The 13,954-nt window shown below is 39.9% G+C and overlaps 1 protein-coding gene across 1 annotated transcript in view; it reads right to left on the bottom strand.

The window, feature by feature from the left end:
* Tmem232 (transmembrane protein 232) overlaps nucleotides 1–13,954 on the bottom strand; it is a 263,281-nt gene that overhangs the window by 208,974 nt on the left and 40,353 nt on the right. Inside the window, exons 3-6 of the mRNA XM_005361332.3 lie at nucleotides 5,522–5,633; nucleotides 5,060–5,165; nucleotides 3,805–3,962; nucleotides 429–528 (exon numbers count right to left, since the gene is read on the bottom strand). Coding sequence (XP_005361389.1) covers nucleotides 429–528; nucleotides 3,805–3,962; nucleotides 5,060–5,165; nucleotides 5,522–5,633 — 476 coding nt within the window. The remainder of the gene's footprint in view (nucleotides 1–428; nucleotides 529–3,804; nucleotides 3,963–5,059; nucleotides 5,166–5,521; nucleotides 5,634–13,954) is intronic.

Here is a 13,954-nt window from a genome sequence, read left to right as displayed (position 1 = left end):
GCTTTGACAGCTGTGGTCACAAGTGAGAAAACTGAGTCTCAGTCATAACCACACACTTGGGAAGAAAACAAAACAGCTGCTCCCAGAAGGCTGGAGGTAGGTGGGGAGAAGAATGGGAAAAGCAAGGTGGTGGCGGAAGAACACGAGGTTAGGTCCCGGACATCTGTGGCACAGGCCGTGACTACAGTTTCATAAGAATTCTGAGTTCATTCGGATTCCGAAGGTACTGGATTTTTAAATGTTCTCGCCACAAGAAATTCTAAGTTTCTAAGGGAAAACAAACACTGAAGAAAGGCTGCCTAGCCCAGAGGGCATCATTGCAGGTATTACTCTTCATGAAACATAAACCAGCTTCTGCTCTTTATAGTGACAGTCATCTTAAAATGCAGCGTAAAACATTTATAAGTATAAAATAAAAAATATTCTACCGTATAAATATGGCTGTAGCCTAAGTAAATGTTGTTTAAAACTTTCTAGGTGGCCATGCAGGAAAAATACAAAAAGCCGTAAGAAGATCAAATAGCCAATCTGTCAAGAGAGAAAAGAGAAAAACATTGTTTGTATCACACCAATAAATGCTTAAAAACCGTAGAGAAGGATGAACTTTATTATTACATTCACTTTTAAATAAAACAATTTCAAACTCAGTTGATAGTATGTGCTTTTGAAATAACTTTAAAACATTTATGTCAAGATTGAAAGCCTGGTTCAGCCAAAAGAACTTGAATCGATCGTCTCCACCCTTTCTCAAGTGGCCAGCGCTGGGTGTTGATTCATTCTGTATCCTTCAGAGCAACATTGTTTTTACAAATTGTAGATCATACTCCTTAAGTAACTCATGAAATGAATTTACAGAGTTTTATATAAAAATAAAATCCATGAGAAGAGAAAGTACCGTAATCTATTTCCCAGTTCCCTTTATTTCAGTATATTGGAGTCCGTACATTGTGTACATACAGATCACAGTGGGTTATATATTTCTTCCTATGACTCTACTGAAACAGTTTGAAATAGAGACTTGGGGAATGCTGAGAAATATTCTGCTCTTCATAGTATACCGCCCCCATCTCCTTATAAAAAAAAAAAACAACTTTATCATGTCACACAGTAAACACTGCAAACACCGGGGCTATCTTGTTTTGTATTTTCATATTTGTATGGAAGCACAATACAAAATTTTTATTTGTAGCACACATATATTGAACTGATAGGGTTTTTTATATTATTCTTTACACTTTCAGAATAATGCTTCAAAAATTAAAATTCCACATTTAGGAAATAGAAAAAAGGAAAGACTGTGCACACAATTTGAAATTGAGGCAATGTTCCAGAATCATATATTACTTATTTAATCAGAATTTAATTATTCCACTAAATGAGGAACAAAATGGAAAAGATGGAGATGGGGAGTGTTTCTGGCAATACTACTGCAGTAGCATTGAAGACCAACTTGGGAAAACTGCTTTCCAGTCAAAAGAATCTGCCTCTGAGTGGTGACAGGCCACTGCCTCATCCCTTAAGATCTGGTGTCATTGGGATGGCCAATCATTTGGTCAAGGAAGGGACAACCCCTCAGGAAGGCAAGTTCACCATAAGTCATGTTGAAGAAATTGGAGGAATGATTAACCCTACAGGATAATGTAATAATCCCAAAGATTCAAGGAAAAGACCACTGACCCAAACCATCATGACCAAATTAATTCAAGCAATTAATTAAAGCAACCTTTTTTTTATTTGTGTACACAGGCTGTCTCCCCCAAAGGTGAGGTTCAAGAGGTCATCACCATGATGTGAGATGTGAAAAAAGATAAATCTTTATAACTCAGAGGTAGAAGGTTTCCAAATGGGGAATTGGTGTGCAAAATAGGTGGGAGCAGAATATAAGCATACCAAAAGTTAGTCATAACAACCTCCTAAAGCAAAGACATGATCGCAAGGTGGTCATAACAAGGTAATCAGAACAGCAGGTAGTAATAGAAATCTTCTGAAATGAAGGTAAGGAAGTGATATGTGCAATATTATATACATTCTTTCATGTGACTGTATTATATTTTTAATTTGGTCTTTATATGGCCATTATTGTTGTATAGAAATATGATTGGTTTCTTATGTACTATTAATTTGCTGCATATACTAACGTATGTGTTATGTCATCTCATTGGGACTATCTACATAATAATATGGTCTACAATACAAAATATTTTTGTCTTTCTCAACCTTTTATTTATGCCTCCTAGTTTATTGCAATAGTGTTGTTTCTCCTCGAGTCTTTGAGATTAACAATCTACATCTAAACTCTGATCTGTTTCCATATTTTCTGTTTTAAACATGTATCCATAAAGAGCAGTTTGACAAACACAACACATCATCTTTTTAAACATCATTGTAATCTCACCATGCCAACACAACTATTAACATGTAATGCTCTTCTTCTATTCAGAAAATAGGTCTTTGCTTGGACAGTCTCTAGTATGTTCTCTAACCTGTTGCCTTTTACCTCTGAAGCTTTCAGAAATCTCCAAGACTAGGGTGATGTAGGTGGGTCTTCTTTTGACGTGTTGCTTTCATTGGTTAATTAATAAAGAAACTGCTTGGCCTGATAGGTCAGAACATAGGTGGGTGGAGAAGACAGAACAGAATGCTGGGAGGAAGAAGGCAGTGAGGCAGACGCTATAGCTCTCCTCTCCAAGATGGACACAGGTTAAGCTCCTTCCTGATAAGCCACCACCTCGTGGTGCTACACAGATTATTAGAAATGGGTTAATCAAGATGTGAGAATTAGCCAGTAAGAGGTTAGAGCTAATGGGCCAAGCAGTGTTAAAAGAGTACAGTTTCAGTGTAATTATTTTGAGTAAAGCTAGCCGGTAGCTGGGAGCCAGGTGGGAAGCAGCCTGCTGCTCCTCACTACACTAGGGTCATGGGGATAAAATACAGCCATCTCCCCAAAGCTGACTCATGGTGGGTAGATGCAGGAAGAGTCCCGCATAGCCAAAGCTGTAAAATACACAGTTTGCTCAGTCAATTCCACTTGTTTTATGGACATGCTGCATGCACTGTAATCTTAAGGAAATCTTTCTAACCTTTCCTATTTTGTAATAATAAAGCCATTACTTAAACCTAATTTATTTGCAATAAAACCACTAGTTATTCTTAAATTTATTTTTTATAATAAATTCTTTCCCAGGTAAACTGCAGCTATTACAAACACTGGAAGCATAACCCATATGATGGTGGCTCTGTTGAGTCACTCTAGAACGACAGTCTGCTGACAAGATTACTCACCTCGAGTTATTTCTCAGAAGTTTTAAATAAAGGACATAGCATTTAAAATCCCTGAAAGAAGGGGCTAGAGAGATAGTTCAGTGGCTGAGCTTATGTTGCTCATGTAGAGGAGTTGGGTTCAGTTCCCATCACCTACATTGAAGCCCACAACTAAAGTCTACACACACACACACACACACACACACACACACACACACACACGTAGGCACACACATATGTACAAGCAAAAGATCCATATACTTAAAAGTAAATAAATCTTTTCTTTTTAACCCTAAAAAAAACTATCTATGCATACTTAGAAGAACAGCATGACGATTTTTAACTAATTATATTGTTACACAGTGAAATTCTGTTTTCTCTAACTATTTCAGCTGTCAACAGCACTTCAGCGGCCCCTCTCAAGGATATGGCGTTATCCTCGGATATGCCCGTGCCCTGGCTGCTCCCGAGGCAGACAGCACCGTAGTTTCCTACTGCTTGCATTCAGAACAATTAAAACACTTTCTCAAATTAAAAACGTACCTTCACCAGCTTTATCTCAACGGAATATAAAAATCCCTTCAGGAATGCATCACAACAGAGTCGATATAGAACTGATTCCGCCAGGAAAAACAGGGCAGGCAGCTGATCGTAATCGAAAGGAACGTGGTCCAAGGAGGCGTGGAGCATGTTTAAAGCTTCTGGAACGTCAACAACGTGGAATTTTGTCACAGAAAAGTTAATCGTGCCTTCCTGTTCATTATGCTTACATCTTACAATTCATTCTTTGTCCTTCAGATTCTGAGATTCTGCTGCCCCCATAATTGCTTGACACCCTTCCCAAGGAGAGGCACCCCAAACTTCAACAGGCCTAGTGACTACGTCAATTAATAGAACCCAGAAGAAATGACAGTGGGTGATTTCCAAAGCCAAATCCCCAAAAAAAAGACAGCCTCTACCTAATCCTCCACCCCTGCCCCTTCCTCACCTCCCTCTTCCCCTCTGCCTTTCCCCTTCTCACAGACACCCATGAGGCTGCTGGCTGTGGTAGACCACAAGACCAACTTCTCTCTCACAAAATTTGGTAAACGTCCAACAGAGGCGGCAGTGCCGGAATGAGGGACCATAAAAACAAGCTAAGTGAGCTCTCAGGCAGCATTACAAATCCCCGTTTACATGGGAAATATCCTCTGACCTTAGCAGTTAACATCCCCAAGCTCATTTTAGAAGGCGTACACATAACATTTAGTTTAACGACAGAAGGAATTATATCCCCTTAAAAGTAATGCTACTTAATTTCCTTTTTAGATTAGGTAGAGAGGTTGCTCGAAAGGAGCCGTATAAGTGAGAAGTAAAAAATGAAAAGGTTATGAGCAACACTTCCTGTTCTAAAGCAGAAAGAAATAAGGCCAAGTCAATGCCATTTGATTTATGTTTCATAAGTCAGAATATAAAGTGCAAAACCTCCTTTATCTAGGAGCCAGATCTTGGTGGACTTATTCAAAGACAGTGTACAGTGACTTTTAAATGAATTGCCAACTTTAGGGGAAAGATATAAAGACTATACCGAGAAAGAGCTTTTAAAGGCCATTTTGTAATTTTAAAGTTTAATAGTCAAAGTCGTAAGTTCAGAATTCCGAAGAACTTTTATAATGACACGTCATGAGATATTCTGATGGAGAATTTACAAAGCATGCTTCAAATTTACTAAAAATTTACTTCAGATTCTCAAATGATCTCCTTGTGGCTCTACAAACACTTGGGGAGCATCCACAATTGGCTCAGCACACACACATACCATCCTGGATCTCCCCTTTGCACTGAGCCAGGTAGATGACCTCTGCCCACGCAGTCGGAAGGTGCACATGCTTCCCGGTGCCCAGCGTCTTGAGACCCAACTTTCTCTGTGATGGAAAAGCAAATAAAGAAAACAATAAATGGAAATGTGTATTCCTTTGTTAGTTTGCTTTATGGCCTCTTTTTTTATACTCTGAAAGTCATTCTTTCACACCAATATCATGTGACTGCAATTAGAGAAAACTTTATATTTTTCTCTTAGGGAGAACCTCCTCATCAAAACTATTTGATTAAAAACTTTACATTTAATTGAAGTTAATATTTTAGTTCTGCCTACTTGCAGTCAAAGGTAGCTGTCTGTACCCACATCCTTACTTTTTCTCTCAATATTACACAAAATCACCTAACATACGAACTACAAAACAACGTTTACTTGTGGAGAAACCATGAAACCGACCCTTACCTTACACCTGAGAAGGAGTCTTCTGGCTTGTCCCAGCAATTCTTCCTGCTCTACTGGATTCTGTGTGTGGTTGAATTTCAGTATGAACTCTTCGGTGATTGAAAATGACAGCCTGTGCAGAAAAGCAATAATTATAGCTGTTGTTTTCAAATTTTAATTCATCATCCTCTAGTGGATGAGCTGTTCTAGGAAAAGTACTTTACCTTTTTTAATTATAATGTTTCACAGACAAACAAGATCAGTAACATCAAAGATCCCCGAGCACATCACCCAGATTTACTGAGAAACAAATTCTCATTTTTGAAGGCATTTGTCTTGTGGAGAAAAAAAAAAAATTCCTGAAATGGTTGCCAGCAGTCTTTTGGATATTTCCTTCACCGGTAAAGTCAAGCACAGCTTCAGTTATGCTGAAGGCTGATTTATCTCCTCACATCAATCAGTGTTGGTCCCATTTAAGCTAACTCTGTATTCCCTCCATGTGGGTTCATTACAACTGTGGCTAGGGGAAGTGTCAAGGGAGAAAAGGTACATGGAGCAAAACCAGCTGGAGTAACCAAAGTGACAGTGCATGAGGGAGCTGCCATCACAGGGCTTCTTCAAGAGAGTGGCAGGCCTTAGGGCCCTTCCCAAAGCTGCTCTCATGATCTGCTGAGAGCTGGAGAGGAGGAAGTGGGGCACATCTACAGTGATAGTCACCTATGTGGTTAGACAAGAGATAATGATGGTTCTGACTAAGACAGCAGTGATAGAAGGGAAGAGAATAGACTGGATAATGTAAACACTTTAAGCGAGGCTGACCAAAGAGTTAGCCACTAGGCTTAAGAAAGGAGTCGTGATTAAACTGTCTCACTGAAAGAACTGAACTGCTACTTACTGAAGGAATGAAATCTGCTAGGGGTACATATGTGGCATAAGGGTAGAGAATAAGTTCAGGATTGAATAGGAGTTAAGACGACAGTAGTCAGACAAATGGAGATGGGAGAGTAAGTATCTGGGTATAGAAACTTCAGTTACAGGATGAAGACTCAAATCAGATATGTCTATTGTACATTGTCAATACACATCAACATGGTAGGATATTGGTTTACACGGCGTGAAGACGTGTTTTGCCTCACCTGCCTAAGATGCCTTCTGATTGGTTTAATAAATAGTTGGGCAGGAAAGAGTAGGCGGGACTTCCGGGCAGAGAGGGGAACTGAGGGTTAGAATCTGGCACAGCAGGGTTTCACCAGGGACATACAGAGAAGAGGACAGGTAAAGAGCCAAACAGCAGGATACAGATGACTAGACACAGGTTCGTTTAAGTTATAAAAGTTAGTGGGAGCAAGCCTAAAGCTAAAGCCCAACCTTTTGTAATTAAGTCTCCGTGTCTTTATGTGGGTGCTGGTGAAGCCAGAGAAAGCCTGACAAGAAAGACCTACTACGTATCAATACCTAGGCTCGTACAAAAAGATAAGAACTGTTTTAAAGAGAAGTAGGAGGGAAAAGTTGAAGTCGTGTAAAAGACAATGAGTGCAGCACTGATGAACTCTGGGGAACTGAAGGAGGCTGTGGGTGATAGTGAGTGGAACTATTCCCTTTGCAGTACTGATGAACTCTGGGGAACTGAAGGAGGCTGTGGGTGATAGTGAGTGGAACTATTCCCTTTGCAGTACTGATGAACTCTGGGGAATTGAAGGAGGCTGTGGGTGATAGTGAGTGGAACTATTCCCTTTCCTACCCAACCTGTGAATCTAGTTATAGGAGAAACCATACCATATATTAGATGTTGATTCAGAGAACATATTGTCTTCTAGAAAACCCTGTTCCAGCCCTCTGGGATACTGTCACTTGATTGGTACTGGAATTGTTGTTCTGTCCGGCTAGCTGCTTCAGGATGGTGGAGATGTAGTAAGATGAATGAAGCTATGATTGGGGCCCTCAGTCGCACTTTCTGGCTGTGAAGTGACTTCCTTGGTCAGAAGCAATACTGTGTGGACTACCCTAATGGTAGATAAAGCATTCTCTAAGTCCTTGGATGGTGGTCTCAGTAGAAGCATTCATATAGTGAAAATGGCCATTCAAACAAAAGCAATCTACAGGCTCCATGCAATTCTAACATAGTTCTTCAAGATATTGGAAAAAAACTATCTCAACTTTATATAAAAATATAAAGTTTACAAAAAAAAGTATAGCTAAAACAATCTTGAATAATAAAAGAATTGCTGGAGGTATCACCATCCCTAATCTCAAATCACACTACAGAAGATTGCACTCCACCTTCAAAAAACTTATATTAGACAAATAGAACGGCTGGGCATAGAAGAATGCAAATAGATCCATACTTATCACCTTGCACAAAACTCAACTTCAAATGGATTGAGGACTTCAACATAAAACTAGATATTCTGAACCTGATAGAAGTGAAAGTGGCGAATAGCCTTGAACTCACTGGCACAGGAAAAGACTTTCTGAACAGGCCACCAACAGCACAAGTGCTAACACCAACAATTAATAACTGGGACCTCATGAAGCTGAAAAGATTTTGCATGGGAAAGGACACAATTATTCAGGCAAAGCAGCAGATGACAGAATGAGAAGAGATCCTAACTAATTTCACCTCCAATAGACAGTTACCTAAAATATACAAAGAGCTAAAACACATACTATCAGTTAAACAAATAACCCAGTTTTAAAAGGGGAGTACAAAACTAAGAAAGTTCTCAGACTATGAAATACAAATAGTTGACAAACAAAGAAATGGTCAACATCCTTAGCCTTCAAGAAAATGTAAATTAAAATTACTGTGAGATTTCATCTTACCCCAGTCAGAATGGTCAAAATAAAAAATATACAATCTTTTAAAAAATGAGAGCTAACACTAGTGTTGATGTAGGAAAAGAGAAACACTTTTCATAAGTGGTGAGAGTCCAAACTGTATAGCCACTGTGGAAATCAATGTAGCAGTTTAATGGATCTACCTCAAGATCCAGCTACATCACTCTTGAACATACACCCAAAGGACTTTACATCCAACTACAGAGATACTTCCTCATCCGTGTTCACTGACGATCTTTTTCATAATAGCCAGGAATTGGAAGCAGCCTAGATATTAGGAAGAGGGCTCTCCTTTGCTGCTAACCTATTTTCTATGGATAGATTCAGGGCAAGGAAGAGTCATTGTATGCAGTTGTGTATTGACTAGTGATTCCACCAAGCTCCAGTAGATAATTTCAATCAAATCGTCACAGAAATGACCCCACTGAAAGCAAATGAGTCACACAACAAAATCAGAAACCATGAATCTGGGAAAAGGACAGGGTGGAGGTGGTAGGGATGAGAGGGGCTAAGAGAAGGCTTTGGGGGGAGAGAATGCATTATATACATGTAAGAAATTATCAAGAACTAATTTAATCATCAAAAAGAAAGAAAAAGAAAAAGTCTGGCAAGCACTGTGGAAAGCACCATGTGCCAGAGTCACAGAACTTGGAGAAACCAAGCGGGTGCTCGCCTGAACGTTTTATCCGTCTTGGCAAGCTTTCACAGTACTGGCAGGTGCACTGCAGGCTCCTGGAGAAGAGAGCTCACCATGACTCTTACCCAACTGTGAACCCAACTGTAACAATGATGGCCTGGCAAGACACGCCCACTGGTGCAATAGTTGCATGAACATCATAGAAGAAGTCCACCACTTCCTGATCAGATTTAATCACTAATCCACAAGATAAAAACCAGATCTTACACTATTGTTGGGTCAGGGGCCTGTAGCTAGACAGGCCATAGGATCCAGGGGTGATGCTACTGCTCTTATTCTGCTAAATAGTTATCATTTAAGCCAACTGATGCTGTACTGCTTTACCTACATGATAATGCATTTATTTTCTTAGCCATCATCAGAAAGGCTTCTTTTAGCTGTAGATGGTGATGAATCCAAAGTCCTACAACCCATCAAGGTGCAGGGAATAAATGATTGCAGAATGTTCAACCCTTAATGAGACATCTGTATCACAACCCCACCAAAGGCTCAGGGATCACTGTGTAAGAGGGGGTCGGGGGGGGTGACTGCAGGGGAACGATGTTTTGTGGACAGAGCAAGACAGTTAAACAGATGGGCTCACAATGATAGTGACAACACACACAAGACTTGTGCAAACTCACGCCACACCGAATCCCAGCTCCGAGAAGAGGAGTGGGCGTGCTAACCAGGGTGGCTGCTGGAAGAGGGAAAGTCAGGTTTCTCTGAGAGTGCAGCCCCTGACAGGCTGAGTGTGCTCCAGTAGAAGAACACAGAGCCAAGAATAGATGGGCAGCACCAACGGGATCTAATGAGTCTCAAGAAAGAGAGAGAGAACACAAAGTTGGGTGGGTAGTGAGAAGGACTGGTCCTGGGGGGTTAGAGGAGGGTGATTATGATCGAAGCACATTGTATGAAATTCTCAACGAGCTAATACGATTGAGAACAAATAAAATATGGATGCTCTGATAAATAAACCAATCCTTCTTTTAAAAATAAGGAGGGGAATATACAAACTAAATATTTACACACTCTTTGCAGGTATGTTTGTCTTAACGTAACAGTTTTTTCACTGCTACACTGAGTGTGGACACACATTAAATTTTCCTGTGTATACACAATTGTGTTTTTCCTTTATTGTTTAAGAATTTTCTCTTAGACAGAAGGTAGCCTGGAATCTTGGGAGGTGTTTAGATTGTGAGGTAGTGTTAGAATTTTATTTCTGATGTGATTGGAAGGGAGTGCGTTAAATTAGAGCATGAAAAGATGACATTTGTGTGCCTAAAAAGAACTCTGAGGCTGCTGTTCAGAGAACAAGTGGGTGAGTGTAGAAACAGGGACCAGTGGGAGACTGGGCACAATGACAGGAATTAGATGAGGCCAACTCGAAGGGACAAGTGATGACAGCAGCAGAGACAAAGAGAATGTACTTGGAAATATGTAATTACAAAGCCCCAAGAACTCATCTAAGGTCTAGCTGTAAGACCACAGAAATCTGCTCGGTGTTTTAATATTGATGCAGCTATCTAATATTCATGGCTGTAGCTTGAGTTTCTCTATATTGTTATGTATGTATGTATGTATGTATGTATGTATGTGTATGTTATTAATATATATTATCCATTGTCATTAATTAAATATAGATTAACATATATAAATTTGCCTAATGAACATCTGGTATTTATATATGCTGATTAAAATGTACAGAGTGTACATTGTATTATAAAAAGAAAAAGAAGGCTTAAATATCACACTGAAGTGCATATGTTTCAAAGAAAAAAAACAATATTTAAAATAAGCGGCAACTTAGCCAGGCGGTGGTGGTACATGCCTTTAATCCCAGCACTCAGGAGGCAGAGGCAGGAAGATCTCTGTGAATGAATTTGAGGCCAGCCTGGTCTACAGAGAGAGTTTCAAGACAGCCAGGGCTACACAACGCAGTGAAACCCTGTCTCGAAAAAAACCAAAAAATTAATTAGTCAATGTATTAAATAAATAAATAAGTTGCACCTCAATCTCCTGGGGCTCTTTTTGTAGTATCACTCAGAATCATCTGAGGAAGTTTGCAATATATATGTCTTCATAAAAAAACAATATTAATGAACTTGAAAAGATTTCCCTCATACCAAACATGGGCACCCCCAAGTATACCCAGGATTTTAAATATAAATTTAAATTTTATTTTCTGAAATTAAATATGTTACCTTCCTCATAAACTCAGAGATGCATTTCTTTCTAAAGCAAAAGAAAGTCCTGGGATTAAAATAACAGCTAATTCAAATTCATGTGCTTAGAACATCTTATAAACAATTTTATTTTTGTCCATTATTTTTCAGCGCAGGTTGTGGCCTGTAATGCTCCATTGGGAATATGCAAAGTTAATAATTTCTTACTTTCAGTACAGATATTGAATGCCCTAATTGATCTCCCACAGATCGTGTTAATAAATATTAAACAGGTGATAAATACAGCTATTTGTAACTATTTCTTTCCCATTGAAAATAGAACAAATTAACCTTTCTACTAGTAATATATAATATAAACATATAATATATAATAAGCCATAGGAGGAATGGTAAAAGATTAGTACAGGCATTTAAAAAATAAAATATAATTTAGCTTCCTACATTCCAATTTCTTCAAAATATCAAAGGATTTCACAAAGATAAACTCAATCTATTCCAGAAATGAAACGTACAATCTTGTTTAACAGACAGCCCACAAAGACCATCGTTTAAATTTTACATAGAAAACAAACACACTAAAGTCTCCTGGTTGCATGGATACCTAATCAAAGCTGACTATTTATATCAACAGCAATTCAGTTCATTCATAAGAATGTAATGAAGATTATGCTAGCTCCAAGGAGAGCTAGCTGAAGAATGAGAACCGGCGTCGGGAAGCTGGCAGTCTGGGAAAGAAACATGGTGTTTGATATGCTCTAACTGTTCTGTCGCTGGACGAGACACCATGACCGTGGCAACTCTTATAAGAAAAAACATTTATTTGAGGGCTTGTTTACAGTGTCAGAGGGCTAGACTCCGTGACCATCATGGCAGGGAATGTGGCGGCAGGCCGGCAGGCATGGTGCTGACCCACAGGCACACGACAGAAGGTTAACAGAGAGCAGTGTGAGCTTTTGAAATCTAAAGCGCACCCCCAGCGACACCCGTCCTCCCACGGGGCTACACCTAACCCTTCACAAAATAATTCTACCAACTAGGGACCAAGCACTCAGATCTGCACGCCAGTGCGGGCCGTTAGCATTCGAACCACCATACCGCACAACATTTCGCTTAACGAGATGAGACATACTAGGAAAGAGTAGTGAAATGCCATGAGAATTTACCACCCTCTGGTGACCCACTATAGGTGAACTGCAGTTTCCCATCTATTGAAACAGAGACCCTCTCTCTCAGGAATTTAAAACGCAGTAGCCCAGAACACCTGCACGTTTGCTGGCATAAACCTGGTGCCGGATAAGTTATAAACATGACTATTTTCCGTCGACAATTCAGGAAAAGTCTGGTGCTTGAACTTGCACACCCACGGTAGGACAGGATTTGGAGGACTGAAGAGCGGACACTGTCCAGTTCCAACCCTGTCTCTGCTACTTCCGGTTCAGAGTCGCACGGCGCAGAGGGATTGGGCAGAAGCCAATGAAAGCCGTGCGAAATCAAGCTAAACTCTAGAAAGCTAAATCCAAAAGGCTTGCGGTCTAAGGGGGGAAAGGAGATTGTGAGCTGGGCACGCAGATGGGCTAGAGGTTTTTAGCCTGCATGGGATGAGAACACCATGAGAAGCAGACAGGAAGAACTTAAGCAGGTTATTTATACTACTCAAGATGTGCCTGGTTTGTTTTGTTCCTATGAGACAGCCATACATTATATTCATGAGGCAGGCATTGAAAAGGAGATAAAACCCGCAAGTAAAAATCTAATTTCCCCTCTGCGTCAGTGATAGTTAAAGCCAAGACATTTCAAGTAGAAAATTCCTAAGAGGAAAACAAAAGCCAAGAGGAGATGTGTGAATGAATCCAAGAGAGGAAAAAAAATAGAATAAAAATGACAAAAAGCTATCTAGGAGACTAACAAGTAGGATTCAAGGCATATGTAAATTGACAGAGAAAACTGTTATTCAAAATGCCTGCTGACTGGTGTTCCATATTTGGCCCATATGTCTGCGCCCTCTGGCCACTGTTGAATGAATCTCCCTTGAACTGGCCCAGTCCAATCCTTTCTCCAGGAATTTTAAATGCTTGGCTGAACACAGATTTAGGTTACCCCAAATCCCGTGTTCCAATGTGGAAGCAGTTTCCTGAAGTTTTATAGATTTACAGAAGTGAGAAAGTACATTAATCAAGACAAATTCAAAATACATTGGTGGGGCACTAACAGGTACAGGAAGATGGAGGAGCTTTTCTATGGACCCAAGATGTTCTCTGAGCTTTGGGGTTGGTAGAAGCCCAGGGTCTGCTGAGTTCTAAGATTCCACCTTTCTTCTAGTCACGGGGGGTTAGTTCTGATGCCGGGGTGAACAACGCGCAGCTGTCCTGAGGCAAGAACTAGGCTAAGATACAGTAAGTAGCCTTCGAACCTGCAACATAACACCTCTACACAGAACTGGAATTCTAGTCAGTATATCATCTATGAAGATACAGCTTCTTCAAAAAATATCAAATGGAAAAAAAGAAAGCATATGTAACAAATGGAGCTGGCATAACTGGATATCAACATGTAGAATGAAAATAGACCCATATCTATTACCATGCCGAAAACTCAAGACCAAATGGATCAAAGACCTCAACATAAAGCCAGCCACACTGAACCTCATAGAAGAGAAAGTGGGAAGTACACTTGAATGCATTGGCACAGGAGACCACTTCCTAAATATAACCCCAGCCTTCAGACACTGAGAGAAACAATTAATACATGGGACCT

This window comes from Microtus ochrogaster, linkage group LG4 (assembly GCF_000317375.1).
Source record: "Microtus ochrogaster isolate Prairie Vole_2 linkage group LG4, MicOch1.0, whole genome shotgun sequence".
Taxonomy (NCBI): Eukaryota; Metazoa; Chordata; class Mammalia; order Rodentia; family Cricetidae; genus Microtus; species Microtus ochrogaster.
This window is presented reverse-complemented; position numbering and strand designations above follow the sequence as displayed.